The following is a 27668-nucleotide window of genomic DNA, read 5'->3' as shown; positions in this document are numbered from 1 at the left end:
CAGTGAACCATAAACAATTAATGAACATGCACCTGTGGAACGGTCGTTAAGACACTAACAGCTTACAGACGGTAGGCAATTAAGGTCACAGTTATGAAAACTTAGGACACTAAAGAGGCCTTTCTACTGACTCTGAAAAACACAAAAAGAAAGATGCCCAGGGCCCCTGCTCATCTGCGTGAACGTGCCTTGGGCATGCTGCAAGGAGGCATGAGGACTGCAGATGTGGCCAGGGCAATAAATTGTACGTACTGCGAGACGCCTAAGACAGCACGACAGGGTGACAGGACAGACAGCTGATTGTCCTCGCAGTGGCAGACCATGTGTAGCAACACCTGCACAGGATCGGTACATCCGAACATCACACCTGAGTTACACCAGGAGTTACACCACTGAGTTACACCAGGAACGCACAATCCCTCCATCAGTGCTCAGACTGTCCGCAATAGGCTGAGAGAGGCTGGACTGAGGGCTTGTAGGCCTGTTGTAAGGCAGGTCCTTACCAGACATCACCGGGAACAATGTTGCCTATGGGCACAAACCCACCGTCGCTGGACCAGACAGGACTGGCAAAAAGTGCTAGGGGGTGATGGTCGGGGTTGATGGTCGGATTTGCATTTATCGTCGAAGAAATGAGCGTTACACTCGGACCTGTTGGATCGGAGGGTGAGGGCTAGGGCCATTCTCCCCAGAAATGTCCATGAACTTGCAGGTGCCATGTTGGAAGAGTGGGATAACATATCACAGCAAGAACTGGCAAATCTGGTGCAGTCCATGAGGAAGAGATTCACTGCAGTACTTAATGCAGCTGGTGGCCACACCAGATACTGACTGTTACTTTTGATTTTGACCCCCCCCTTTGTTCAGGGACACATTATTCAATTTCTGTTAGTCACATGTCTGTGGAACTTGTTCAGTTTATGTCTCAGTTGTTGAATCTTATGTTCATACAAATATTTACACATGTTAAGTTTTTTATTTTATTTTTAATAGATTTTACCCCCTTTTCTCCCCAATTTTCGTGGTATCCAATCGCTAGTAATTACTATCTTGTCTCATCGCTACAACTCCCGTACGGGCTCCTCCGAAGCGTCCTCCGAAGCACAACCCAACCAAGCCGCACTGCTTCTTAACACAGCGCGCCTCCAACCCGGAAGCCAGCCGCACCAATGTGTCGGAGGAAACACCGTGCACCCGCCCCCTTTGGTTAGCGCGCACTGCGCCTGGCCCGCCACAGGAGTCGCTGAAGCGCGATGAGACAAGGATATCCCTACCGGCCAAACCTAGGCCAATTGTGCGTCGCCCCACGGACCTCCCGGTCACGGCCGGCTGCGACAGAGCCTGGGCCAGATGCAGTGCCCTAGACCACTGCGCCACCCGGGAGGCCTACACATGTTACGTTTGCTGAAAATAAAAGCAGTTTTTACATGGGGGAAAGAAAAAAAAAGTTATATACACCATCACAATAAATCTGTTGTTTATTTTAGGCATGTTTAAAGAAACATTATGATATGAAGACATTTTATTTCAGAAGAACAGAATATGAGTTGGCCAACTGTATGTTATCCTATCTATGCCATAGGCTGTAGGCTTGTTCATTTAGCTACAATATATGCTTATAAGTCCTGTGCCCTTATTTTATATTATATGATTTTATAGTAAGAATAATATAATTTAACTTTGCTGAATCAAATAGAAAGGATATTGTTCCCATTCCGGAGCGAGTGTGCATATGAAGTGGCTATGTTTGGCGTAAAAGGGATTTGAAACAGGTCAGATACACTAGATTTAGAGTTATTTGGCAACTTTAGTTGTGAATGATACAAACCTTAGAATGTCGTAGAAATCAAAACAAATATGGGCTGCATTATGCGACTGACTATTGTAACGACTCTCGTCGTTGGTTGAAGGAGAGGAGGACCAAATTGCAGCGTGGTATGTATCCATATTTATTCGAACACTTATTCAACACGAACAAAAACAATAAACAAAACGAAATCAACGACGCTACAGTCCTGAACATGTGAATCTAGAAAACAAAGAACGCAACGAACAGGAACAATCACCCACAAACAAACAGTGAGAACAGCCTACCTTAATATGGTTCCCAATCAGAGACAATGTAAAACACCTGCCTCTGATTGAGAACCATATCAGGCTAGTTAGACAACCCTAAACCAATGAAAACACATAACATGGAATATACCCACCCAGCTCACGTCCTGACCAACTAAACAAAGACTAAAACAAAGGAAATAAGGTCAGGAACGTGACAACTATAGGCTATTGATGTTTGTGAAAGTAGTAAAAGAAATATTGCACTATGTTCTTTTCCTCAGGCTTCACATGCTGTTCACTATTCTCAATTTAATCTTGTCTTTACTAATATGTAACATTTGTTTTGATTTAGAAAGGCCCATTATTAAATGGGTAGGAACAGGGACAGAGGGAAAAAGACAGGTCATCCATATGCTCTCTAATAGTGAATGGAGGCCGCTTTCCTGCTGGTTCGTTTTTCAGGCTACTCTGGTTATTCCACTCCATGCATCAATCACTGTTTGAGGAGCATGCAGCCTCTCGCTGCGCGACAGGTGATATTCCACCCAAACTCTGTATGCCATGGGCTCTCCAACCCTGTTACTACAGCTACCCAGTGCTTCATTTGGGATACCTAGTGAAATCTGATCAGGAACATCGAGAGTAACATGTATTCACACCGAAACCTATTTCATTAAACTGTTGACAGCTCCTCTCTCTGCGTGTAAGTAATGAAAGAGAGAGGAGGGGGGGGGGGGGATGCACGGTGGTGAGATATGCTGTAGCTAAAGGTAATGTGTCAGCCTCTTAATTATGAAAATATAAAAAAGGCCCTATTTCTAGGCTATTCAAAATCAAATCCAAATTCACTGTTAATTGAAGGCTTAGCGGCCCATGCACAATCAATTTACCGCATTGCATAGGCCTATAAGTTCTCTCCTAGACTCATGGATAGAAAGTTTGGAGTGTAGCATAAGGTAAACAGTCCATCCAGTGTGCATAATAATGCAGTCCACTCTCAAAGGTGATTACTAGAAACGGCAAATCATTGTTTTAGTTTCGTTTTTTTAGGGGGGGTGGTGTTGGGCTCACAGGCCAATGCGTATGCATAAACTTGAATATGCATATTGGTGTTTTGAATGAATTATCACCTTACAAAGCACTGCCCATTTAATTGTGTCAGGCTTTGAAACAACATCCACAATGACCATGTTTTACACTCAGTTTCAACCTGTTGTTGAACTTCTTTCTTCAAATTGATCATCATAGTTGGGTGAGTTTTAAAAACACATACTGTTTGATGATGTGTTTGATGGGATTTTCTATTTCATTTGCATTAATGTCAGAGTGGTTAGAGGGACAATAGAGCCCTGAGTACCAGGCCATTAGTGACCTGATGGTCTTTAGTGAGTTGGGTACTACTAATGCATGTCAAGAGTGCATAAAAGGAGATTACTGTGACTCAACGGTCACATGGCTCGTGTGTGGCGGTAATACAGTCACCGCAACAGCCCTACACGCAGATTACAAAGATGGTATGAAGGCTGGCTACATACATGTTCACATCTCATGCTACTGGGAACCACTTTCAGCTGCAAATAGCCAACAGTTCTACTGGACAATGTTGTATTGTTCTATGATTCTAATTGTCTTACTAGCATTACGAAGCTCATATTCCTCTGTTGTTCTGTCTTTCAGCCATGACCCCCTGAAAAGCTAAAGCCAATAGAACACAGGTAAGATTTACATAATATGACATCATTACACATCCTTCATGTGTTTGTGTGCCTGTCCGTGTGGGTGCGTTTGTGTTTGTCATGTCATGTTGTCTTCACATTTCATTTTCAGGAGGCAGTAAGTGCTCTTGAGGCCCCAAGGTCTGCAGAGGCTGTGGGTAACTGCTTCTGTAATGAGCCTCAGGCTGCATTCATTCTGTGAAGGACAATCAGAAATTTGGGAATGTCTTGGGTCATTGGTTGCTATGACAAATGTATTTCTGTGCAATGTCATTAGAAGTGGGTTTTGAATATTCCAGCTCCTTCCTAACCCCCCTTAAAGCCCAATTAATGTTAAAGGCCCGGTGCCGTCAAACACATGATTTTCCTCAATTACAGCATGTTATGATTTGATATTGAGATAAAAAAACGGCCGCATTAGACCTTTAATCATTGGAGCGATGACTCATTAAGCTGCCAGCACCAGGTGTGTTTGTGTGTCTCTGTGGGAGTGACACAAGAATACAGGAGGAGGTTAAAAAAAGACAGGCTGGTTGTAAAGTGAGAAGCATCAACTTTCTCTCTCTCGTTCTCTCTCTCGCTCGTTCTCTCTCTCTCTCTCCCAGCCAGACAGACACATAGGTGTTGATAATAGTCTCCGTCACCTCAACAAGTCACTCTATTTATAATCTGTTTCTTACAGTGTATTTGCTCCCTTTAGTTGATTTGACTATGCCAATCTTTTGCTCACGGTATTTATTTAGCATGTAAAAAAAAAAAGAGAGGAATTTGACTGCATAAATCATTTAGAGGGATGATGCTTGTCGGCTCAGCCCACCGACCTACAGTACACTACCTTCAGGGTTGAGGAGTAACTGATGATTACATGTAATCAGTTACATGTAATCTGATTACATTTTAATAAAAAAAACTCTAAACAGTAATCAGATTACAGATACTTTTGAAAAACTAGATGATTACTTATTGGATTATGTTAAAATCTAGAAAGGATGTTTGCGAGAATTTTATCTTTTTCATTATGACACCTTTCTGTTTTATGACATTCAATTCAGCATTGAGAAAATACGCAAGTTTAAGTTTTTTCTATGACCACAAGTCAGAGACCACTATGAGTACACACCAAATGCATTTGATGGATCCTGTTTGCCTTCTTGTAATGTATCTTAAGGGGAAAGTAATCCAAAAGTAACTGAAAGTAATCAGATTATACTACTGAGTTTGGGTAATCCAAAATGTACTTTACTGATTATCATTTTGGACAAGTAAATAGTAACTGTAACAGATTACATTTAGAAAGTAACCTACCCAACCCTGCCTGCCATGTAGCCATACACACTCCTCAAAAAGCAAGCCACTAATAGCTAGCTATCTAAATATTGGAGAAATGTCTCTGACGTTCAGTCTCTAGTATTCAGCTTGCTATCTGAAGAGGATGTACAGTATGGTTGCCTACCATGCAGCTGTGTAACGGCACTGTCTAGAGAGACTTATGGAGTGTCTGGATGGTGTGGTGTGTTCCCTCTCCCAGAACAGAACAGCCCAGTGCAGTATACTCTCTGTCTATCTATCTATCTGTCTGTCTGTCTCTCTGTAGTGAGGGTCAGATGGACCATGCACAGACAGCAGCAGTAATGCAGTGGCAGACTGTGAGGCCTCATCCATCACCCAGTGACTGGAGCCTGGCCTTTGTGGCCCCTGGTCTGCTGCCTGTCTGGAGAGAGGGATGGGCTGGCCCATCGGCAGGCCAAGCATTGGGAGGCTGTGTCAGGCTCCACCTCACTCCCCTGGTCCTACCCTTCCTGCCTAGGCCTGGGTGAAAGGACTGCCCAGGCCAGGAAGCCCAGGTTGGGAACTGTGTTGTGGCTATTTTAGGAAAGCTTCACTAGCTGACAGAGGGAGGTTAAAGCCGTGAAGGCCAAGCACATTTTTGTCACCACAGCTTTTTCTGTGAAATCTATATTTTCCTCTTTCATTATGACGAGCATGTTTGATATTGCTCGTGGATATTTTTAGAGGCGTTTCAGAAGCTTTCCATCAATTTTGACCTGACTAAGATTGAACCTGTCACATTAAAGGAAGCAATGAATGCAGTGTGGGAGCCTCCTCTTTATTTTCCTTCCATCCATAAAATAGCTGGATTTCATAGGGCAGGTTTAGGGGTTCAAGACATGGATCTGTTAATAAGAGGATGGGATAGTTTCCCTATAATTATACTCATCACATTTGGAGAATAATCACGAGGGCCAGCTGGAGTGAAGGAGCTGACACTGCATTTCACCACCACACTTTGTCAACTCACACATATTATGTTACTATGCAAATTATACAGATGTTTCTCTTGCTGTAATAACGCAAAGCAAAGTTATTTGGTGTCAAGACAGTGATATCAATATCTTTATTGTGCGTCTATATACGGTCACAGTATGTTTTTATTGTACAGTGATTGGATTAAGTCATAAAAATATAATTTGCTGAGATGGTCAACCATGATGATAGAGGGTGGAGGAACTCATTTCCTCTAACTACCCCAAATAAAGTAGAGGCACCAAGAGTCACTGTCTGGGTCCAAAATGGCACCCTATTTCCTATAGAATCCAATAAGCCCTGCTCAAAAGTAGTGCACTATATAGGGAATAGGGTGCCATTTGAGCCACTGTCTGTGAGGTTATCTGACATTACTACGCCCTGACCTTCACATTCAGTCCTAACACTGTCACAGGTCAATACCCTGTAAACCATATTCTCCTGCTGAATCACCACTGATCAATTATTTTAATATTTCTGTGGCCATTTTTGTATCGATTACCTCATTTATGCAGAGTGCAGCATATCTTATTTAATAACGGAAGTTCAGTGCATCTGATTATCTTGTTTTAGTGTCATTGGACATTTTGTTTTCGGTAAAACCTTTTACCTTCTTGATATATTTGTTTATATGTGATTCATTATTATTTTCTATTCTTATATTTCATACAACAACTGCAGGCCACTGGGTATGCAATTCACTCACCTTGCGTGTCCATACTGTGTTCACATCCAGAGCTGTTGCCATGGTTAGTAATTAGCCGTAGTGAGTGCTCGCTGAAACATTGAACAATGGTGAAGCATCTCATGTAATTCCTCACAGAGGACTGTGTGTCCTTGAGGGAAGTGTCATTCATAGTGGAGGACTCTCACCTTGTCTGCCAGTAGGCTTTTACCTGAAAGGCTAATAGACAGCTCGATTGCGTTTGTTATCGGCTATAGCATGGTGAGATATGCAGTGTAAACGTGTACGTTTGACACAATTTAATGATCCACGTTAATCAGGAGGACATATTACTCCAAATGAGTCATGCAAAGAGAACCTCAGAATCCCATTGTACTGCGAGCTGCAGCACACATGCCTGATATTATATCTGCCAATGGAAGGAGGATGCATTGTCAAGGCCAGACACAAAGAGAATAAAGGAAATCCTGTGTGAATGTGAGAGAGGAGAGGCAGAGAGACAGATATGGCCTAGTCATCCAGCAACAGCCAGTACCACAAATGAATTCCAATGAGAGAGTAGATATTAATACGTCTAATAGGACAGGCCCTATAGGTACAATTAGCTCTAGATAATGGCCCTCTCCACCCTCTTTTCTACTAGAGCTCTAAAATATTGATTTGAATTTTCCCCTGTATATCCACTTAAACTCTGGACTGTCATTCTAAGAATCTATCTCATTGTTATGTTTTACAGTGTTGGCCGAAGGGCTTATTCTGTCTCTGTCCTGTTTTAGCGAGCAGAGACAGCACATCACTTTGAGGAGCCCCACTCTTCTCTTTTTTATAAGAATGAGGAAGAAATAACTAGGAGAAGAAATGAAGTGAGATATAAAAATGGGAAATGGTTCCTAGAGCATTTAAGGTATAACTGCTGTGCCGTGGCTCGTCGTTGAGAGAGAGAGCGATGGAGAGAGAGAGAGAGAGAGACCGAGAGCAAGAGAGCTGGCGTGAGGTGAGGAATAAGCTTCGCCTGGCGTGTCGGTGGGACCTTTGGGTGTGTCTGGGGAGAGGGCATGTGCCAGGCGGCGATGCGGCCCCTCAGGTTACTGTTGTCTCAGCGCCGCGGCGAGGCTCGTCTGATGTTGATGATGTCAGACAGGACACTTACGCTGGGCTAGAGCTCTCCCGGGAGGTGTTGGCTATGTGCGTTATTTAGCTTATTGTGTCAGCCATTTATCAGGATAATGAGTCTGCAACCATATAATACTGTACTGTACAGAAGCACCAGCTACTGGATGATGAGGGAAAGCCAATAAAGAGATGGGGGAAAAAACTGCATCATATTGATATTGGAGGATGGTCTAGGATGGATAGTTTTGCTGCTCAGAATATCACTGACTGCATAGTATTTTGTAGCTTTGCTTGGAGAGGTTTGGCGCGGAGCCATACGCATCAGAATAGTGCAGTGAAAAATATAATATAAGGACCAAAGTTGCTGGGCTGGCTGCACTTGTTTGTTTTTTACCTTAATAACGATTTTCATGACAAGAAACTCGTAATATCAGTGTGCAGCGGGAGTGTGGGGACTGAATCACTGATCAATGACAGCTAATGAACACGGCAGGAGTTCTGCTCTGTTTGCCTCTCGACAGAGAGCCCCGCTCCTCTGAGAGCTATTTTTCTTCTATTTTGCACCATAAAAATACAGGAGGCTTCATTGAAGCCAACTGCCTCTGGGCTCAATTAACTAGCATAGATTACTCATAATGCAGATGAGAGCCTGGGTATGTAATACACAGCATGGAGACCACCCACCTTCCCTCCTCCCTCCCTACAACCCACTGCCTTGGGGCCCCTTGACAGTTCAGTGCGGTGGGCTGTGGTATGCATGCAGCGGCACATATATACATTACGTATAGAGCGTCTCAGGTGGTCTATGGATCCTGAAGGCTGTTTACCACTCCATCATGGTGACATGGTACTGAGTCATGTGCAGTCAACACAACACAGAGCTCTGGTGTCACCTGGCTGTCAGCAACACTTAATATACCTGGCTCAGGGTCTTTGGTCACTGCTGCTGTCATGATGCCCCTGGCCTGGCATGACTGTCCAATCCCCCTTCATTACATGGATGGAGAGACACTCCTCCAGAGCATTCATCACGTCCTCCATCAACCCCGCCGGGGCAGAGGGCCGGGAGCCTGGCGCCTGCACTTTTGTCTCTTCTCCCATTGGCCACATGAGTTGTCCAACTGGGGTTGGGACTTTTATAGAGGCCTCCACTGGCATACAGTACACAGTAGCACACACCTTCAGACTTGTTTACACCTATTACAAATGTCATCTCAAATATGAGCTGGTATAATTGTGTTGGAACACTGTTCTTTTAAATTGGCTAAATTAATTACATACTGCTAAACTATTGTCAGAAGAAGGAAAGGTGTGTGTTGAGAACATCAAGAGAATTACAGAAGGCAGAAATGTAAATACAGAGAAGTTAGCATACCCAAATGGGAATAGGCACAAATATGCTGGATTTGCAGACGGTAAGGCTGCGTTTACACAGTCAGCCCAATTCTTATATTTTTTTCACTAATTGGTCTTTTGACCAATCACATCAGATCTTTTCACATCAGATCTTTTTCAGAGCTGATCTGATTGGTCAAAATACCAATTAGTTAAAAAAGATCAGAATTGGGTTGCCTGTGTAAGCGCAGCCTAAGATGTCTTTTTATGTGAATCTCAGGGAGAAAATACATGGCTCCAAATGGAAGGCGTCTGGGCTGAAAGATGTGTATCACTGTGTTGACAACCTGGGCTTAGTGCCTCAATGCTGTAGAACAAGATTTCATAATGAGAAACTATTCTAGAACTGAGGACTAACGATTTACAAGAAATCAAGGGCATAACATTTTTTGCCATTAAAAGCCCTCAGAATTCCAGTTCTAGAAGTTTCAAAAGGATCACCTTCCTCAACCTAGACACTGTGACTGTTTAAATGAATGAGCTCTCATGAATTCTGTCACTCAGCCACAGTGATGACAGTGCAATTAATGATTATTCAACCGACACAGGCTTAAAACAACTTCCTGTCATGGAAATCATAATACAATCTCTGTCTTTCCGTTGGCGGATATATCTGGATTGACCTGTGTTAATTAAAGATAAAATCCTTGGTGAGGGCGATAGACGTGTCTGTCTGAGAGTGTGCTGCTGTCTCTGTCTGTATCTGTGCAGTGATGTGGATGACAGATTAGATGAGAGGGAGCAGAGTGACCAGCCAGCAGCAGACCAGCAGAGCAGAACAGTATAGTAGTCTAAAGAATTCACTAACATTGATTCGCCACCAATTACTAGCTGCACTGGATCCAAGGCTCACTATATACTACATTTTTAACGAAGGAACATGTTTTGAAAACCTTGTAATTACACTACAGCAATTAGAGCAGACCATTAAATTACATGGATGGAGAGAAAATATGGAACATAGAATGGGGTCACATTTAATTGTAGAGCTCCTAGTTAGTCCCCAGAACACCGACAGGTCCACTCAGCAGACATCAGTCCACTGAGTGGGAATGGGATGATGACATGAAAGTGACCTCATTACTCTACCACAGACCAAATCAATAAATCATAATAGCCCATGGTCCCTTCTGATGTCATCACAGACGCACAGCTTGATATTCATCATACAGATGATGATTATAACACTGAGGAAGAAGGGGATGAATGGTTTGCATGCTGCTTTGCCAGGCGGCCAGGTTTCCCAGTGTAAACACAGAGCGATCTGCAACTCTTTTCTCCCTCTCCTCTTTCCTTCTGACTCTGAATCACTTTGCCTTTGGGGCTTACCACAGGAGTCTCTTCAAACAAGGCTTTGTACTGGAGTGGAGAATCAAGATTAATGCACTTCCACAGCTCTGTGCTGCTCTAGGGGAAAGAAGCCTGATAATTAACACCGGGGGGGCTTGGAGGAAATTGGAGAGGGGAAATCACACCACATAATAAAAATATGGGGAAAGGTACAGATGACATTTATTTGGCGTGTGTGTGATGTATGACGCTGCATTGAGGTGACAGTCACTGAAGCTGTGACTGTGACGTCTCAGAGGGTATGACGGAATGGTTTTCTCCGAGTATTATTTATCATTGTCATGTCTGTAATAATTCATCATGGTGTGCTTGCCACCAGCAATGTTACAATGCATATACCACATGCATTTATACAAATTAGACAAATTATACAAATGAAGTGTTCAATAAATTAAGTAGAGCATCTTTATAAGGACTCTGTGTATTTCATAATGGCTTATGGGAAACCTGTCTTACCTGGTCAGTTTTAAGTTTTCTCCAAATCTGCAAAGGCTGCATATTGACTTCTGGAAACATCTGTGTTGATGTCAGCATCCCCCACCTGGAGTTGTTCTCTGATAATGACTCAGATTGTTGTCATTTACGTCAATGTCTGAAAACAGCGGCCCGTGGCTCCCTGTACAGGGTTCTCCAAATATATAAATAAGTGGTGGAAGGTTACCAAGGAAGAGAATGAAATATGGCACTTCCATTTCAATGCAAATGAGGACTGAAATGAGTGCAGTGTGGATTTACAGTGGTTCATTAGAATGAACCCGGCACTCTGCTGCTTTAAAGGAACAGTCTCCTATAGCCTGGGTAAATTAGTGTGCAATCCCCTGCACTGGCTGTAAATGAAACTGTCCGTCAGCATGCAGCGTCTCAACCTGCTAAGAAGAAGTGGGATGGTTCTGTCCTCCTGATGTCTGTCTGCTGGAGCTCATGGATAGAGCCAAGTTTGGATCGTCTGTGTTAACTTCCCAGTCTATTCAGTCAGGAGTCTGACGTGAAGATATGAGTTTCTTTTTGTGTATGTGTGTGTCGCATATACAGTTGAAGTCGGAAGTTTACATACACTTAGGTTGAGTCATTGAAACTAATTTCTTGTTAACAAACTATAGTTTTAGCAAGTCGGTTAGGACATCTACTTTGTGCATGACATAAGTCATTTTTCCAACAATTGTTTACAGACAGATTACTTCACTTAAAATTCACTGTATCACAATTCCAGTGGGTCAGAAGTTTACATACACTAAGTTGACTGTGACTTTAAACAGCTTGGAAAATTCCAGAAAATTATGTCATGGCTTTAGAAGCTTCTGATAAGCTAATTGACATAATTTGAGTCAATTGGAGGTGTACCTGTGGATGTATTTCAAGGCCTACCTTCAAACTCAGTGCCTCTTTGCTTGACACGATGGGAAAATCAAAAGAAATCAGCCAAGACCTCAGGAAAACAATTGTAGACCTCCACAAGTCTGGTTCATCCTTGGGAGCAATTTCCAAACGCTCGAAGGTACCACTTTCGTCTGTACAAACAATAGTACGCAAGTATAAACACCATGGGACCACGCAGCCGTCATACCGCTCAGGGAGGAGACGCGCTCTGTCTCCTAGAGATGAATGTACTTTGGTGCGAAAAGTGCAAATCAATCCCAGAACAACAGCAAAGGACCTTGTGAAGATGCTGGAGGAAACAGGTACAAAATTATCTATATCCACAGCAAAATGAGTCCTATATCGACATAACCTGAAAGGCCGCTCAGCAAGGAAGAAGCCACTGCTCCAAAACCGCCATAAAAAAGCCAGACTACGGTTTACAACTGCACATGGGACAAAGATCGTACTTTTTGGAAAAATATCCTCTGGTCTGATGAAACAAAAATAGAACTTTTTGGCCATAATGACCATCGTTATGTTTGGAGGAAAAAGGGGGAGGCTTGCAAGCCGAAGAACACCATCCCAACCGTGAAGCACAGGGCTGGCAGCATCATGTTGTGGGGGTGCTTTGCTGTAGGAGAGACGAGTGCGCTTCACAAAATAGATGGCATCATGAAGCAGGAAAATTATCTGTATATATTGAAGCGGCATCTCAAGACATCAGTTAGGAAGTTAAAGCTTGGTCCCAAATGGGTCTTCCAAATGGACAATGACCCCAAGCATACTTCCAAGGTTGTGGCAAAATGGCTTAAGGACAGCAAAGTCAAGGTATTGGAGTGGCCATCACAAAGCCCTGACCTCAATCCTATAAAAAATTTGTTGGCAGAACTGAAAAAGCTTGTGCAAGCAAGGAGGCATACAAACCTGACTCAGTTACACCAGCTCTGTCAGGAGGAATGGGCCAAAATTCACTCAACTTATTGTGGGAAGCTTGTGGAAGGCTACCCGAAACGTTTGACTCAAGTTAAACAATTTAATGACAATGCTACCAAATACTAATTGAGTGTATGTAAACTTCTGACCCAGTGGGAATGTGATGAAATAAATAAAAGCTGAAATAAATCATTCTCTACTATTATTCTGACATTTCACATTCTTAAAATAAGGTGGTGATACTAACTGACCTAAGACGGGGAATTTTTACTAGGATTAAATGTCAGGAATTGTGAAAAACGGAGTTTAAATGTATTTGGCTAAGGTGTATGTAAACTTCCGACTTCAACTGTACAGCCAAACAATCTCTATAGCCTTTGGTAAAGGTCTGGGGTGGTCTTTCATTTCTGAAATTCATTTCAGGACGCTGCTGTCCTGGACTCAATTAGAATGACCCCCTGTTTGAACACACACATCATGCATTTCCAAATTGGGAATATCCAAAAGTAGATTTGAATCCGATGAGAGCATGCAGGTGTGAAAATATTGTGTTGTGTTCATTTGTTTGATGGATTAGGAGGCAAGCTGCACTGCCCTCTGAGAGGAGGCTAGGAAAGTGGGAACTGGAGTTACTTTTCAAATGGATTGATTCTGTTTGATACATATGGATATCCAGAGCCACCGAGTTTACAGAAACCTCTAGGAAACTGTCAGGACTCAGTTAGACTTCTTTTGACTTAAATAATTCATCAAGTTGTCTCTGTTGTTTTATTTACAGTTTCTCCACTTTATAGAGATACAGTTGTGAAGTCGGAAGTTTCCATACACTTAGGTTGGAGTCATTAAAATTCGTTTTTCAACCACTCCACACATGTATTGTTAACAAACTATAGTTTTGGCAAGTCGGTTAGGACATCTACTTTGTGCATGACACAAGTCATTTTTCCAACAATTGTTTACAGACAGATTATTTCACTTATAGTTCACTGTATCACAATTCCAGTGGATCAGAAGTTTACATACACTAAGTTGACTGTGACTTTAAACAGCTTGGAAAATTCCAGAAAATGATGTCATGGCTTTCGAAGCTTCTGATAGGCGAATTGACGTCATTTGAGGTGTACCTGTGGATGTATTTCAAGGCCTACCTTCAAACACAGTGCCTCTTTGCTTGACACCATGGGAAAATCAAAAGAAATCAGCCAAGACCTCAGGAAAAAAAATGGTAGACCTCCACAAGTCTGGTTCATCCTTGGGAGCAATTTCCAAACGCCTGAAGGTATGACGTTCGTCCGTACAAACAATAGTATGCAAGTATAAACACCATGGGACCACGCAGCCGTCATACCGCTCAGGAAGGAGACTCATTCTGTCTCCTAGAGATGAATGTACTTTGGTGCGAAAAGTGCAAATCAATCCCAGAACAACAGCAAAGGACCTTGTGAAGATGCTGGAGGAAACAGGTACAAAAGTATCTATATCCATAGTAAAATGAGTCCTATATCGACATAACCTGAAAGGCCGCTCAGCAAGGAAGAAGCCACTGCTCCAAAACTACTATTAAAAAAAGCTAGATTACGGTTTGCAACTGCACATGGGGACAAAGATTGTACTTTTTGGAGAAATGTCCTCTGGTCTGATGAAACAAAAATAGAACTGTTTGGCCATAATGACCATCGTTATGTTTGGAGGAAAAAGGGGAAGGCTTGCAAGCCAAAGAACACCATTCCAACCGTGAAGCACGGGGGTGGCAGCATTATGTTGTGGGGGTGCTTTGCTGCAGGAGGGACTGGTGCACTTCACAAAATAGATGGAATCATGAGGAAGGACAATTATGTAGATATATTGAAGCAACATCTCAAGACATCAGTCAAGAAGTTAAATCAAATGGGTCTTCCAAATGGACAATGACCCCAAGCATACTTCCAAAGTTGTGGCAAAATGGCTTAAGGACAACAAAGTCAAGGTATTGGAGTGGCCATCACAAAGCCCTGACCTAAATCCAATAGAACATTTGTTGGCAGAACTGAAAAGACGTGTGCGAGAAAGGAGGCCTACAAACCTGACTCAGTTACACCAGCTCTGGCAGGAGGAATCGGCCAAAATTCATCCAACTTATTGTGGGAAGCTTGTGGAAGACTACTCGAAATGTTTGACCCAAGTTAAGCAATTTAAAGACAATGCTACCAAATACTAATTGAGTGTATGTAAACTTCTGACCCAGTGGGAATGTGATGAAAGAAATAAAAGCTGAAATAAATCATTCTCTCTGCGATTATTCTGACATTTCACATTCTTAAAATAGTGGTGATTCTAATTGACCTAAGACAGGGAATTGTTACTAGGATTAAATGTCAAGAATTGTGAAAAACGGAGTTGAAATGTATTTGGCTAAGGTGTATGTAAACTTCCGACTTCAACTGTATCTCACGTGCCACAGATCCATCCAGTAAGGGGACAAGATGTAATGATTAAGAAGTGATAGAGAGGTTTCCAAACAGTGGCAGCAGCCAAAGTGACCAAGACAGTATTCACCACACGCTAGAGAATATTGCATCTGCTGACGGTCTGCAATCTCAGTCCTTCGAGTCAGATCAGAATCAAACGGAGCTTTATAAGCATGACAGGCTTGGACAGGAAGTAGAGATGAAGCCTTTCTGGAACACAGAGCATGTAGGCTACTGCAAAATGTCATAATGCATAAAGTATTCCTCTACCTCAAACTTTGTGTTTTAATATATTTCCTTTCATGTACAGCTTTAAATTATTATTTTACTGAAAAATTTAAACATTATATATATTTTTTGTATATTTTCTTTTCAATTGGAAGTCCAGAGCAGTAGGTTTCAGGTAGCTATGGGTGATGCACTATAATTACATATTTTACCTGAACCTCTACGGTTATACCACGCTATATTGCTTTTTAAAATCTTAAACTAGGAGAGCTTCTTGTGTGACATTAAACCCTGTGTGTCTGAGTTAATTTTCCAACCAGTTTAATTATTCAGGGAGAGCAGTTTCATTTGCTGTGGTAGCATTAGCAGTTGTGTGGAGGGGTCTATTGGGACCGGAGTGGGCAGACTTCCTTCAAAGTTTAGAAGAGTTAGCTGTAATATGGAAAACAGGTCCACTGGATAAAGACTGAGATGTTGCAGTCTAATCAAAAGGAACAAACCGTAATATTGTCCTGTTGGAATAAGAAAGTGTCTCTGTAATGTTTTTTCTCCATAGCACAATTCCCCATAAGGTTTTGGTCTGATAACCTCCCTCTCTCTAACACAATCTTTTTTTCTTTTCAGAAGTGAGGAGGCAGACGGTGAGACAGCGATGAGTCTTGTATTTAATCCCACTACACCTATCCAACGACGGAGAGACTGGTTCCACTGTCTCCTACCCACACAGTGTCCAGTCCTTACTGAGCTGATGATGAGTCCATCATACCCATCCCTACAGGACCACTTCCTCCTGGGTTTCAAAAAGACATAAACCCATCATATCCTATTACAGCGCTATGCATTTCCCTTCCCCTGCTACTCTTTCAGTTAACGAAGACTGCTGCAGTATATGAATGCTGATGTGGAGTCGTATTAATTTCTATGCAATATGCTAGAGAGAAACTCCACTTGAACGCCATTGGATTTGACAGGCTCCCCGTGTATCGAGGTAGGAAGTTTGAGAGACCCAGGATCTCATTTCTAATAGGAAGTGAGCAGCTTAAGAGATGACCCAGCTGAGGCTGCCATCGGTGTCTCCGTAGCTGTCTGCCTGCCAGAGATGGAGTGTAGCTGTGTAGTTCTCCATTTACTCCTTGACTCACTAATTAATGGTTGCCCGTGGAGTAACTTGTACCTGTCAGTGTCTACCGCTCTCGTATATTCAATAACTTGGAGTTGAAATTGAATGCCAGCTAAGCTCGAACAAACTGCAAATGGTGCATGGGATACACCCTGGTTCTCTCACTGACCTGACAGCAGCCTTATATGTAAGGTTTTTAATGAACATGGACTCTTCTCAGCTACTCTTAACTGCCAAGGTAGTATGTTTTATGAATTCAAGATGGAGGGTGGAAGGGTGGGTGGGTGAGGGTATAGGTTCTGTTACAGTATACAGGTACTCGAGTCCTTGTGCCAAGTCCTTGTGCCAAATGTCCATGTGCTAAAGCCGTCCATAAATGTTTAATGCTAAAGCCGTCCATAAAATAACCCAGTGCCGATTCGCATTAAAGAGACATGGTGAAAATGTTCCCGAGCGGTCACTGGTAATTATTGCGTCCATTCCCAGGGTCACTGCATGTGTGTTCATGGAGAACAAGGTCCACTCTATTATTACACATATCTCCTTACTCATGGGATTAGCCACACTGCTCACAATTCATACCTCCACTTCTCCATTAGAGCTGATTTATCTCAGACTACACTCCTCTACATAATGAGGAAAACAAGAATAATGGTGAAAAGTAATACAAATCTTTCATTTACATGCAGATCTAGCCAGACGTGTTAAATTTCCAGTTACGCTCTCACGTTCTTAGGGACTTGCAGATGCTTATTCATCACAAACATCTTAGTTGTTTTGAATAATGCATTTCCTCCAGGAGTATTTGTTACTGTCGTGTGTGAAATAAGTGGCTGCGGTTGGGTTGGTGTAAAAGACAGGCTGGCTGTCTCTGAGAAGCCACCCCACCTCAACCCCCACCCCAAGCCCATCACTATTCCCTCTAAACTGGATGAAGCTGTTGATCAAACCCACGGCTGTGCTTCCAAATCCACATCTCTCGCTCTCGATCCCTCTCTGTACAGTAGCCCTTGACCTTGCCATGTGTCCTCATGGCCCAGACACCCGCTTGAAATTAAATTATAGATTAGTGGCTTCGGCCCCTAGGAAGGGTTTATTTGGTTGCCCCCTCTCCGTGTCACTCTCATTCTCCCATTCAGGAGCAGGGAGGAAATGTCATGGGATTTAAGAAAGAAAATGCCAGGCTTGAAACAGTTTCTACTTCAAAGTCTATACTATGTTGCCTGGCCTCCCTAACTTTAGGATGTCTGCAAGGAGTTCTAAATCTTACAGGTGAGGAATAGGGGGCAGATGGCATGTGGGGATTACTGTGCTAGAATGAGTAACGTACAGTGGAAACTGAATCCAAACTCATACATTTAAAAAAATATTTCATACAAACGTCTTCAGACTTCAATGTCTGTAAGCTTGGCCTTCTCCCATCAATTCCATCAAGCTGAGATGGAGCATGAACTCTACACCAGACTCAATGACTGGTCCTGTCACTGACTGCTTCTTTAGACACTGTTGTTGCACCTTGAGATTGAAAAATCATTCTAGCGGGACAAGTGGACCAAACACTGAGCCCTCATTCATTTGGAAGACTGTCACGCATTTCACAATGCTGTAATTTCAAATCACTTTCACTTCCACTCTGTAGATTTTGTGATTTTTGGCAATCAGAATGGCTTGTTAGCCCTATAAATGATCCACTTCCCTTCATATTGATGCAGATTCCCAGTCCTCAAGTATATAACTCATGTCAGATTATGTCCTCTTTTCATTGGGAAGTAGGTTTCTTTGAATGTGCCAATAGAGAAGCTACCCCACAGGGCAAACACTGCTTGAACCAACGTTGTTTCAACCGAAATAATCAAAGTGATGACGTTGTATCAACGTGGACAACTAATTCGATTAGCAAAAAGTCCTCACATAACCCAATTTTTAACAGAAATAGAATGAAATGGTGATTTTTTGTTGTTGATTTCACATTGAATTCACATTCAACCAAATGTAAATCAAAGCTAGACGTTGAACTGATGTCTGTGCCCAGAGAGTCCTGTACTGTAGAGACACTTTCAAATCAAGATTACTCTCTGTAAACACATTTGCGTCAAATGCTATTCTAGAGTCCGGAGTCTGTAGCCAGATTGTTTGTTCTATTATGTTGTTTGGAATAAGTGGAAAGTTAACCTGAATATCACAGTTTGTTGAGCAATGGAGAAAAACTCACAGCAGACATTTGAAACTGTATAGTTCTCCTCTCGCCAGGGGGGTTGAGTTGTGTATTTAGTATGGAGAAAGAAAGCATCAATAAACAGCCGTTGGTAACCAAGGGACGAGAGAAGTGTCTTTGAAACTTTAGCACATGGTGCTTAAAAAGTGCAATATAGTCAATAATAGATGAAGAACTACTGGTAGCAGCCATGCTCCGGGGTGTTATACCCACTGCTAGACAGAGAAAAACACACCATTCAACTATTTGTGAAGATTCATTTCCAAAAGCCAATGTTGACTATCCAGTCATAGTTTAATCCTGTGTTTTTGGACAGACTTAATAGTTATGATTTAATTTGATTTGATACTTTTGATTTTCTGGGTAATTATTTATGACAGAGCGGTACATTTATTAAAAAGTGTAATAGGACTTTAAAAGGAAAAACATTACCCATCAACGTCCTTTGGACCTCTATATCTTTTAGAAAATAAGTCAGCATGGAGAAAACTGTCAGGATTGTCAAGACATTGACAGCTCTGAGGAACAGATGGGCAAAAATACCCAATCGAAAACGCTGCTCATCAATCAAAACATGAAAACAAGGTTTGAAAGCATGTTTATGTTGCAACGTTTCCCCCTGAATTGTACTGTCACAGTAGATCAATGTTGTTGTCATTTGAAAGGTGATCAGGTCACACAAGGGATAGATTGATACTCCACAGTTTACCAAACGCTCACATTGAAGAGAGGCTGTTATTATTTCCATTTTCAAAAGGGAAAGTTTGTTCTTTCTTAGTGTTTTACCTCCGGACCGGGATATCTTGAAGAACAAAACCGTTTCAATAGAGGCTCAGATAAATATTCCTCAAGAGTATGTAATCATGCTGGGAAGGAAAAAAAGTTTGAAAGCACCTGTGAATCGCTAACACTACTCTGTTCCCCTCTGAATGGTAAGCAGGCTTACTGGACGTGTGCTGTTGACACTAGGCTTTACAGAAGACAGATGACAGAGCCTCGTTTTTAGAGGACAGGGATGGAAGGAAGAAGCACCACAGAGATGACAATTGTTAAATGCAGGCAAAACTGCCATTATTTAATTTGATTTGGCATTTTGATCTGAGAGTATTTTGAAATGCGGCATTTGTTTTCTGACAAAATGTGGAATCGTAATAATGTCCCGATTTGTTGTGGCATTCATGTTCCAAAGGCTTTGTCTCTGTAAAGACAGCCATTCTAAGAGGGAGTTAAGTGACTGATTTCAGCTGTCAGGGGTTTTACATGCTCAGCAAAAACTATGCCAATGAACAAGTTATACTGTTTCCAGTTGGCCGCTAAATATCAGTTCAAATGTGTCTCACTTGTTCTGAATCTGTACTCATGCATAAGTGTTTTTTCTACATTTAAAAACCCTCATACAGTGGGGAGAACAAGTATTTGATACACTGCCGATTTTGCAGGTTTTCCTACTTACAAAGCATGTAGAGGTCTGTAATTTTTTATCATAGTTACACTTCAACTGTGAGAGACGGAATCTAAAACAAAAATCCAGAAAATCACATTGTATGATTTTTAAGTAATTAATTTGCATTTTATTGCATGACATAAGTATTTGATCACCTACCAACCAGTAAGAATTCCTGCTCTCACAGACCTGTTAGTTTTTCTTTAAGAAGCCCTCCTGTTCTCCACTCATTACCTGTATTAACTGCACCTGTTTGAACTCGTTACCTGTATAAAATACACATGTCCACACACTCAATCAAACAGACTCCAACCTCTCCACAATGGCCAAGACCAGAGAGCTGTGTAAGGACATCAGGGATAAAATTGTAGACCTGCACAAGGCTGGGATGGGCTACAGGACAATAGGCAAGCAGCTTGGTGAGAAGGCAACAAGTGTTGGCGCAATTATTAGAAAATGGAAGAAGTTCAAGATGACGGTCAATCACCCTCGGTCTGGGGCTCCATGCAAGATCACACCTCGTGGGGCATCAATGATCATGAGGAAGATGAGGGATCAGCCCAGAACTACACGGCGGGACCTGGTCAATGACCTGAAGAGAGCTGGGACCACAGTCTTAAAGAAAACCATTAGTAACACACTACGCCGTCATGGATTAAAATCCTGCAGCGCATGCAAGGTCCCCCTGCTCAAGCCAGCGCATGTCCAGGCCCGTCAAGGGCGACAGGACGACTGCACCGTATTGAGGGGAGGATGGATGGGGCCATGTATCGCGAGATCTTGGCCAACAACCTCCTTCCCTCAGTAAGAGCATTGAAGCTTTTCCTAGATGTTTTACTGTTAATGTCATATCATAATTGAGTCAAGCATACAATTTCATCCAGCATCAAAATAAGGTATTACTGTCACTCGTCTCTAGCTACCAAGCAGTACACCCATGAGAAATCATTTTAAGTGTATGATTTTATGTCATGTGTTTTTACTGTCCCTCTCAATCCCAGTAAATGTAAAGATCAAAAGCTTTTGTTTTATTTGATGCCTTTGTTTTCTTGTCAGTATGTCCAACAACAATTTAATCCGTTTCACAATGCCAGAACCATACCAGATATTCTGTGACTGTTTCTAAGTCTTTATGTAAGATATTAAAGGATTGTTGATCCTGATAAAACTGGGTTATTCACACCACACGGAGATAGAGAGGCAGTAAGTATTGATGACCCTAAGTAGACCACTGAACACCTCCCATCCCTAGGGGGCAGCAGCTACCAGGTCAGGTGCTGAGAGAGCCAGGACGTGATGACTGTTAATGTGTTGGGGATTGGCAAATCGATCCTAGGGTCTGAAACCCAGACCCTAGGCAACAGCAGTAACTAGGGTCTGGGATTAATGAAAGACTCTTGGTAAATTTTGAAAAAACTTCAGACAGACAACTCCCCCAACAAATCACGAGGCAGACATGCCAGAACATCGCAATTCGCACCCAAAGTTCGCAGGCAAGTTTTTTGCAGTTGTTTTAGTGAAGGTAGATGATGCAAACTAGCCATTTGCAGAATGCACTCATGAAAAATAACCTCTGTGATTTCCATCTTGCTAGATTCTATTTTGTGTCCATGGTATGTGAGCATCAAGTAAATCGGTGACGTAGGCAGTGGCATGTAAACCAGATGATTGGTACATTGTGGGAGGCACATCTGTCTAGAGAGAGTAGGGATTGGCAGGTGATGGCTGAGGGAGAGGTGGATTGAGGAGCCTTCTGGCCTAGCAGGGTCTTCCCTTATTTGTTTGATACCTTTTTGTTATGGATTTCCTTTTTGTTTTATTTTGTGTATATTAATATTATTTTGGTCACCATCTAGGAACATTGCAACCTGCTTGGGCTGGCGGACTAGAGAGTCAGGACAGAGCTCTCCCTTGATCCTGGTAAGTAAGCTGTCTTCTTAGGAACATGACAGCTCTTGAGAACCCAAGGCCATATAGCCATAGGGTTCTCAGTTTAACAATTGACCACAGTGGGTAACCAATGTGTACAGCTGTCCCGACGCTCTGTCTAACTGCGTCTAACCGTGTCTAATAACCGCGTGCAATACGGTTTCGGGAACATCGAAAACTCTACTTTCAAGTCACTGCGTTGCACTTCCTGAGCTAATAGAAACTTGGGAGGGAACAAAACAAACCTGTGGCTCGAACCTGTTACACAAAAAAACATCAGTGGAAATGTCACTGCTGTTGAAGGAAGAACTGGACCAAGGTGCAGCGTGGTGAGCGTACATTTTCTTTTTCTTCTAGAAAAGACGCCGAACAAAACAAGAAACACTACAAAACAAATCGTGAAACTAAAGGCTACGTGCCTTAAACAAAGTAAACTTCCCACAAACACAGGTGGGAAAAGGGCAGCCTAAGTATGGTTCTCAATCAGAGACAACGATAGACAGCTGTCCCTGATTGAGAACCCTACCCGGCCAAAACATAGAACTACAAAACATAGAACATAGAATACCCACCCCAACTCACGCCCTGACCAAACCAAAATAGAGACATAAAAAGGATCTCTAAGGTCAGGGCGTGACAGGAAATATGTGGTAAAACAGTAAGTGTATCTTTTGTATTTGTTATTTTTGGATGATAATTAGGTTAAGTTGAGTGTTCAAGGTTTCCAAAAATCGTATCACAATCATGGATAAATTGTTTATAGATGGAGTATTTCACACTTGAATAATTACGTCAGGTATTCAAAAAGGACGTAGAATGACTCCAATGTTGTAACGTTTGGAGTCATGAGAAGGGCTAGGCATGTGCATACAGTACAACACCCTAATCACTTATGCTTTCTTCCATGTTAAATAGTCATTCGGACAGGATATGGAACAGCTAGACAGGCCTAAAACCCCAAGTAGACTTATTTGTAGGCTGGCGAGTTGTTTTCCTAACACAATGTATGGCCAGGACATTTTGATCAATTGCAACGACTACTTTTCTCCATATCCATAGAAATGCTCCGCTGGTTTTAGATCAGGATGTATTGCATCATTCTCAGTGATGCTGTGACTCCACTGAAGATCTTAGTAACACAAATAAATTGGTCTCTGAATAGGATGTGTGTTGTATTCATCTTCAGCTGAGTACTCCCGACTCAGACAGGAGCCATCTGTTCACCCAGCACCTCTAAACTGGTTCAACTACAGTAGCCACCAGTAAACTTCAACTCACTGGTCCTCCCTATTTGAACAATGAACAATCATATTGTTCCTATTTCAACTTGCTTTTTGTTTGTAAATGTTCTGTTTTGTTATTGGTGTGTAGTTGAAACTGAATTTGTAAATAATAGTAATTAGTATCAACTACTTTACCTTCGTCATGATCACATCAAACCAGGTAAGATACAGGATTCCAAGCCTTTCCCCAAACAGCGTTTCTGCATTTTCGTTTAAGTGAATCTCAAGACCAATATTGGTGGGGGAGAAAATGAGAAAGAAAAGTAACAACTGCAGCACAGCAGGCTTTATTTTAGAAAGTGAAGCGTGTGCTATTGTCAGGCTCATTCAGTAGTGCTGGGCTAGTCTGGCCCTAATTAAGTGTTCCGCTCTACAGTGCCAGCTAGCTAGCTAGCTCAACACTGGTCCTGAGCATGCAGAAGCTGTCTCCTTCTCTCCCTCCATCACATCTACTGTAATTACTTTTGTTTACAGTGGAGGAAACGGCGGCAGTCTGATTAGAAGTTATTGAGGAGATAACTCATAGCTAATTCAGCGATGGCGCTCCCTCGCCCTTTCTTCTGGATGCAGATGAATTATTTCCTGTATGAAATGTTTGTTGGGACAGCATAGAGACGCTTGTGGAAAATGACACTGACAAATTGCCACAGGGCTGTCAAACTTCAGAACCATTTGCCTCTAGTGCCATCCCACATCTTGCCCATTTGTTTTCAGTGTTGTTGTTTTTTCCAAGAGCGATGATAGCTTTTCTATCTTGCACTGAGGTGGAAAAGGAATGTTCTCAGAAAATGCTAATTAGCTATTTATATACATTTTGTTACGCTGCAGCCTTATTCTAAAATGGATTAAATAAAACATTTTCCTCACCAATCTACACACAATACCCCATAATGACAAAGCGAAACTGTTTTTTCCCCTCCATTTTTCAAATTCATAAAAAAACATAATTTACATAAGAATTCAGACCCTTTGCTATTGAGCTCATGTGCACCCTGTTTCCATTGATCATCCTTGAGATGTTTTTACAACTTGATTGGAGTCCACCTGTGGTAAATTCATTTGATTGGACATGATTTGGAAATGCACACACCTGTCTATATAAGGTTCCACAGTTGACAGTGCATGTCAGAGCAAAAACCAAGCAATGAGGTTGAAGGAATTGTGGGTACAGTTCCGAGACAGGTTTATGTCGAGGCACAGATCTGGGGAAGGGTACCAAAACATTTCTGCAGCATTGACGGTCCTCAAGAAAACAGTGGCCTCCATCATTCTTAAATGAAAGAAGTTTGAAACCAACAAGACTCTTCCTAGACCTGACCGCCCGGCCAAACTGAGTAATCGGGGGAGAAGGGCCTTGGTCAGGTATGTGACCAAGAACCAGATGATCACTCTGAGAGTGCTCCAGAGTTCCAATGTGGAGATGGGAGAACCTTCCAGAAGTACAACCATCTCTGCAGCACTCCACCAATCAGGCCTTTTAAGGTAAAGTGACCCGACGGAAGCCATTCCTCAGTAAAAGGCACATGACAGTCTGCTTGGAGTTTGCAAAAAGGCACCTAAAGACTCTCAGACCATGAGAAACAAGATTCTCTGGTCTGGTGAAACCAAGAATGAACTCTTAGGGCTCCCGAGTGGCGCAGCGGTCTAAGGCACTGCATCTCAGTGCAAGAGGCGTCACTACAGTCCCTGGTTCGAATCCAGGCTGTATCACATTCGGCCGTGATTGGGAGTTCCATAGGGCGGCGCACAATTGGCACAGCGTCATCCGGGCTTGGCGGGGGTAGTCTGTCATTGCAAATAACAATTTGTTCTTAACTGACTTGCCTAGTTAAATAAAATAAATTAATGTCAAGCGTCACGTCTGGAGGAAACCTGGCACCATCTCTTCAGTGAAGCATGGTAATGGCAGTATCATGCTGTGGGGATGTTTTTCAGCAGCAAGGACTGGGAGACTAGTCAAGATCGAGGGAAAGATGAACGGAGCAAAGTACAGAGAGATCCTTGATGAAAACCTGCTCCAGAGTGCTCAGGACCTCAGACTGGGGTGAAGGTTAATCTTCCAACAGGACAACGACCCTAAGAATACAGCCAAGACAACGCAGGAGTGGCTTCGGGACAAGTCTCTTAATGTCCTTGAGTGGCCCAGCCAGAGCCTGCACATGAACCCGATCAAACATCTCTGGAGAGACCTGAAAATAGCTGTGCAGCAACGCTCTCCATCCAACCTGACAAAGCTTGAGAGGATCTGCAGAGAAAAATGGGAGAAACTCCCCAAATACAGGTGTGCCAAACTTGCAGTGTCATACCCAAGAAGACTCGAGGCTGTAATTGCTTCAACAAAGTACTGAGTAAAGCATCTGAATACTTATGTAAATGTAATATTTAAGTTTTTTTGTTTTAATACATTTTCAAACATTTCTAAAAACCTGTTTTTGCTTTGTCATTTAGGGGTATTGTGTGTAGGGGGAAAAAACGATGTAATACATTTTAGAATAAGGCTGTAACGTAACAAAATGTAGAAAAAGTCAAGGGGGCTGAATACTTTCCGAATGCACTGCATATATATAATTGAAAGGGGAAATGTAGACTGTTCATATTTTATAGTTAATCTACCTTTTTTTGTGGTAGGCCTATACTTCTCTGCCATACAGAGGGGATATTTTCCCATAGGATACAGAGTGAACCCCAACCTATATGTTGTAGAGGTCAAGCCTGCTCTGTGTGACTTCATTGTTTTCATATATGATACATCACCTACTGTACAGTGAGCTCTCTGGTCTGTGGTATTAAAGTTAATGTGGTATCGTAGTTCAATATCCCACTTGGATGTAGTTCTTGGTCATATCTGAACCGGGCCATGATTAATGGTTCATTGTTTTATCATGCTTCACCAACCGTCTAATAATTGGAATAGAACTATCTTGAATGCTGCTGAAATAGGGGGTCTCTGAGTCGACCCAAGGTTATCTTTTGTCTGCAAAAAAATTACCTCATGAAGATTGGGGGTTAATTTGTTTTCTGACAGGGGAATTGTCTGCCAAATATGCATATATCAATCTAAATGTCTCTATCCTCCGGAGGTTGTGTATTTGTCATCGCCACCCTTCAAGTCTAGTTTCCCTGGTGCCATTTCAATAAATTAATCAGATAGTTATCCTCTAATTGTACAGTTATTATTTAACCTTAAAATAGTAGTTGTCAACATCAGGTCTTATGATTTGATAGAGGTGATTTTAAAGGGGAACTGCTAATAAGGAGTGAAATGAAATGTTGTTGTCTATGTTGTCTGCAGCAATTAGTCAGTTCAGGTGGGTTCATTCAATGATTAGTTCATAAAATTGGCCTTTAACAGTGATTTAGATATTACTTTTTAATCAATCTGCAACAGTATGTACAGGTGACTATTCAAGTTCTTGACTTGGGCAGGAGCTCACTGGAGCTGAATACCAGCACCTCAAATGTTCTACTGCTTGAGCTTCTGTTTCTTTAATAGAATATTAGCTCAAAAGTATTGTGGTGCTCCTGCATAAAATATAAACAGTACCGGCACCCAAAATGAGTACCGGAACCCAGTGGCGATTTTAGCATGTCTATCTTGGTGGGGCAAACTCCAACACATTTTTTTATAGATGCATGCCAGCAAAGACTCTAAACAACAGTAAACAATACATTAATTGTAACGGCTGATTTCCTCCTCTTCGATTGAAGAGTGTAGGGATCGGACCAAGACGCAGAGTGGAAAGTGTCCATAATTTATTATAAATAAACTGAACACTAACATGAAACAAAATAACAAATAGAATACAACCGAAAAACAGTCCCGTGTGGTACGAATACTGACACGAAATACAAACACCCACAAACACACACGTGAACCCCGGCTGCCTAAGTATGATTCTCAATCAGGGACGATTGACAGCTGCCTCTGATTGAGAATCATACCAGGCCGAACGCACAAAACCCCAACATAGAAAACAACACATAGACAACCCACCCAACTCAAGCCCTGACCATACTAAATAAATACAAAACAAGAGAAAACAGGAGAGGAACGTGACATAACCCCACCCTCAAGGTGCGAACTCCGGGC

At 42.2% G+C, this 27668-nt stretch overlaps 1 protein-coding gene across 2 annotated transcripts in view; it reads left to right on the top strand.

Annotated features, from left to right (window-relative positions):
• LOC139563189 (CD276 antigen-like) overlaps positions 1 to 17155 on the top strand; it is an 85055-nt gene extending 67900 nt beyond the window's left edge. The window contains exons 7-8 of one of the 2 annotated variants that reach the window (XM_071381530.1): positions 3736 to 3773; positions 16212 to 17155. In XM_071381530.1, the coding sequence (XP_071237631.1) occupies positions 3736 to 3749 (14 nt within the window). In that variant the 3' untranslated portion in view covers positions 3750 to 3773; positions 16212 to 17155. The remainder of the gene's footprint in view (positions 1 to 3735; positions 3774 to 16211) is intronic. The other variant, XM_071381531.1, reaches the window with a different exon arrangement.
• The last annotated feature ends 10513 nt before the right edge of the window (positions 17156 to 27668 follow it).

The sequence above is a fragment of the Salvelinus alpinus genome, chromosome 33, assembly GCF_045679555.1.
Source record: "Salvelinus alpinus chromosome 33, SLU_Salpinus.1, whole genome shotgun sequence".
Lineage (NCBI taxonomy): Eukaryota > Metazoa > Chordata > Actinopteri > Salmoniformes > Salmonidae > Salvelinus > Salvelinus alpinus.
This window is presented reverse-complemented; position numbering and strand designations above follow the sequence as displayed.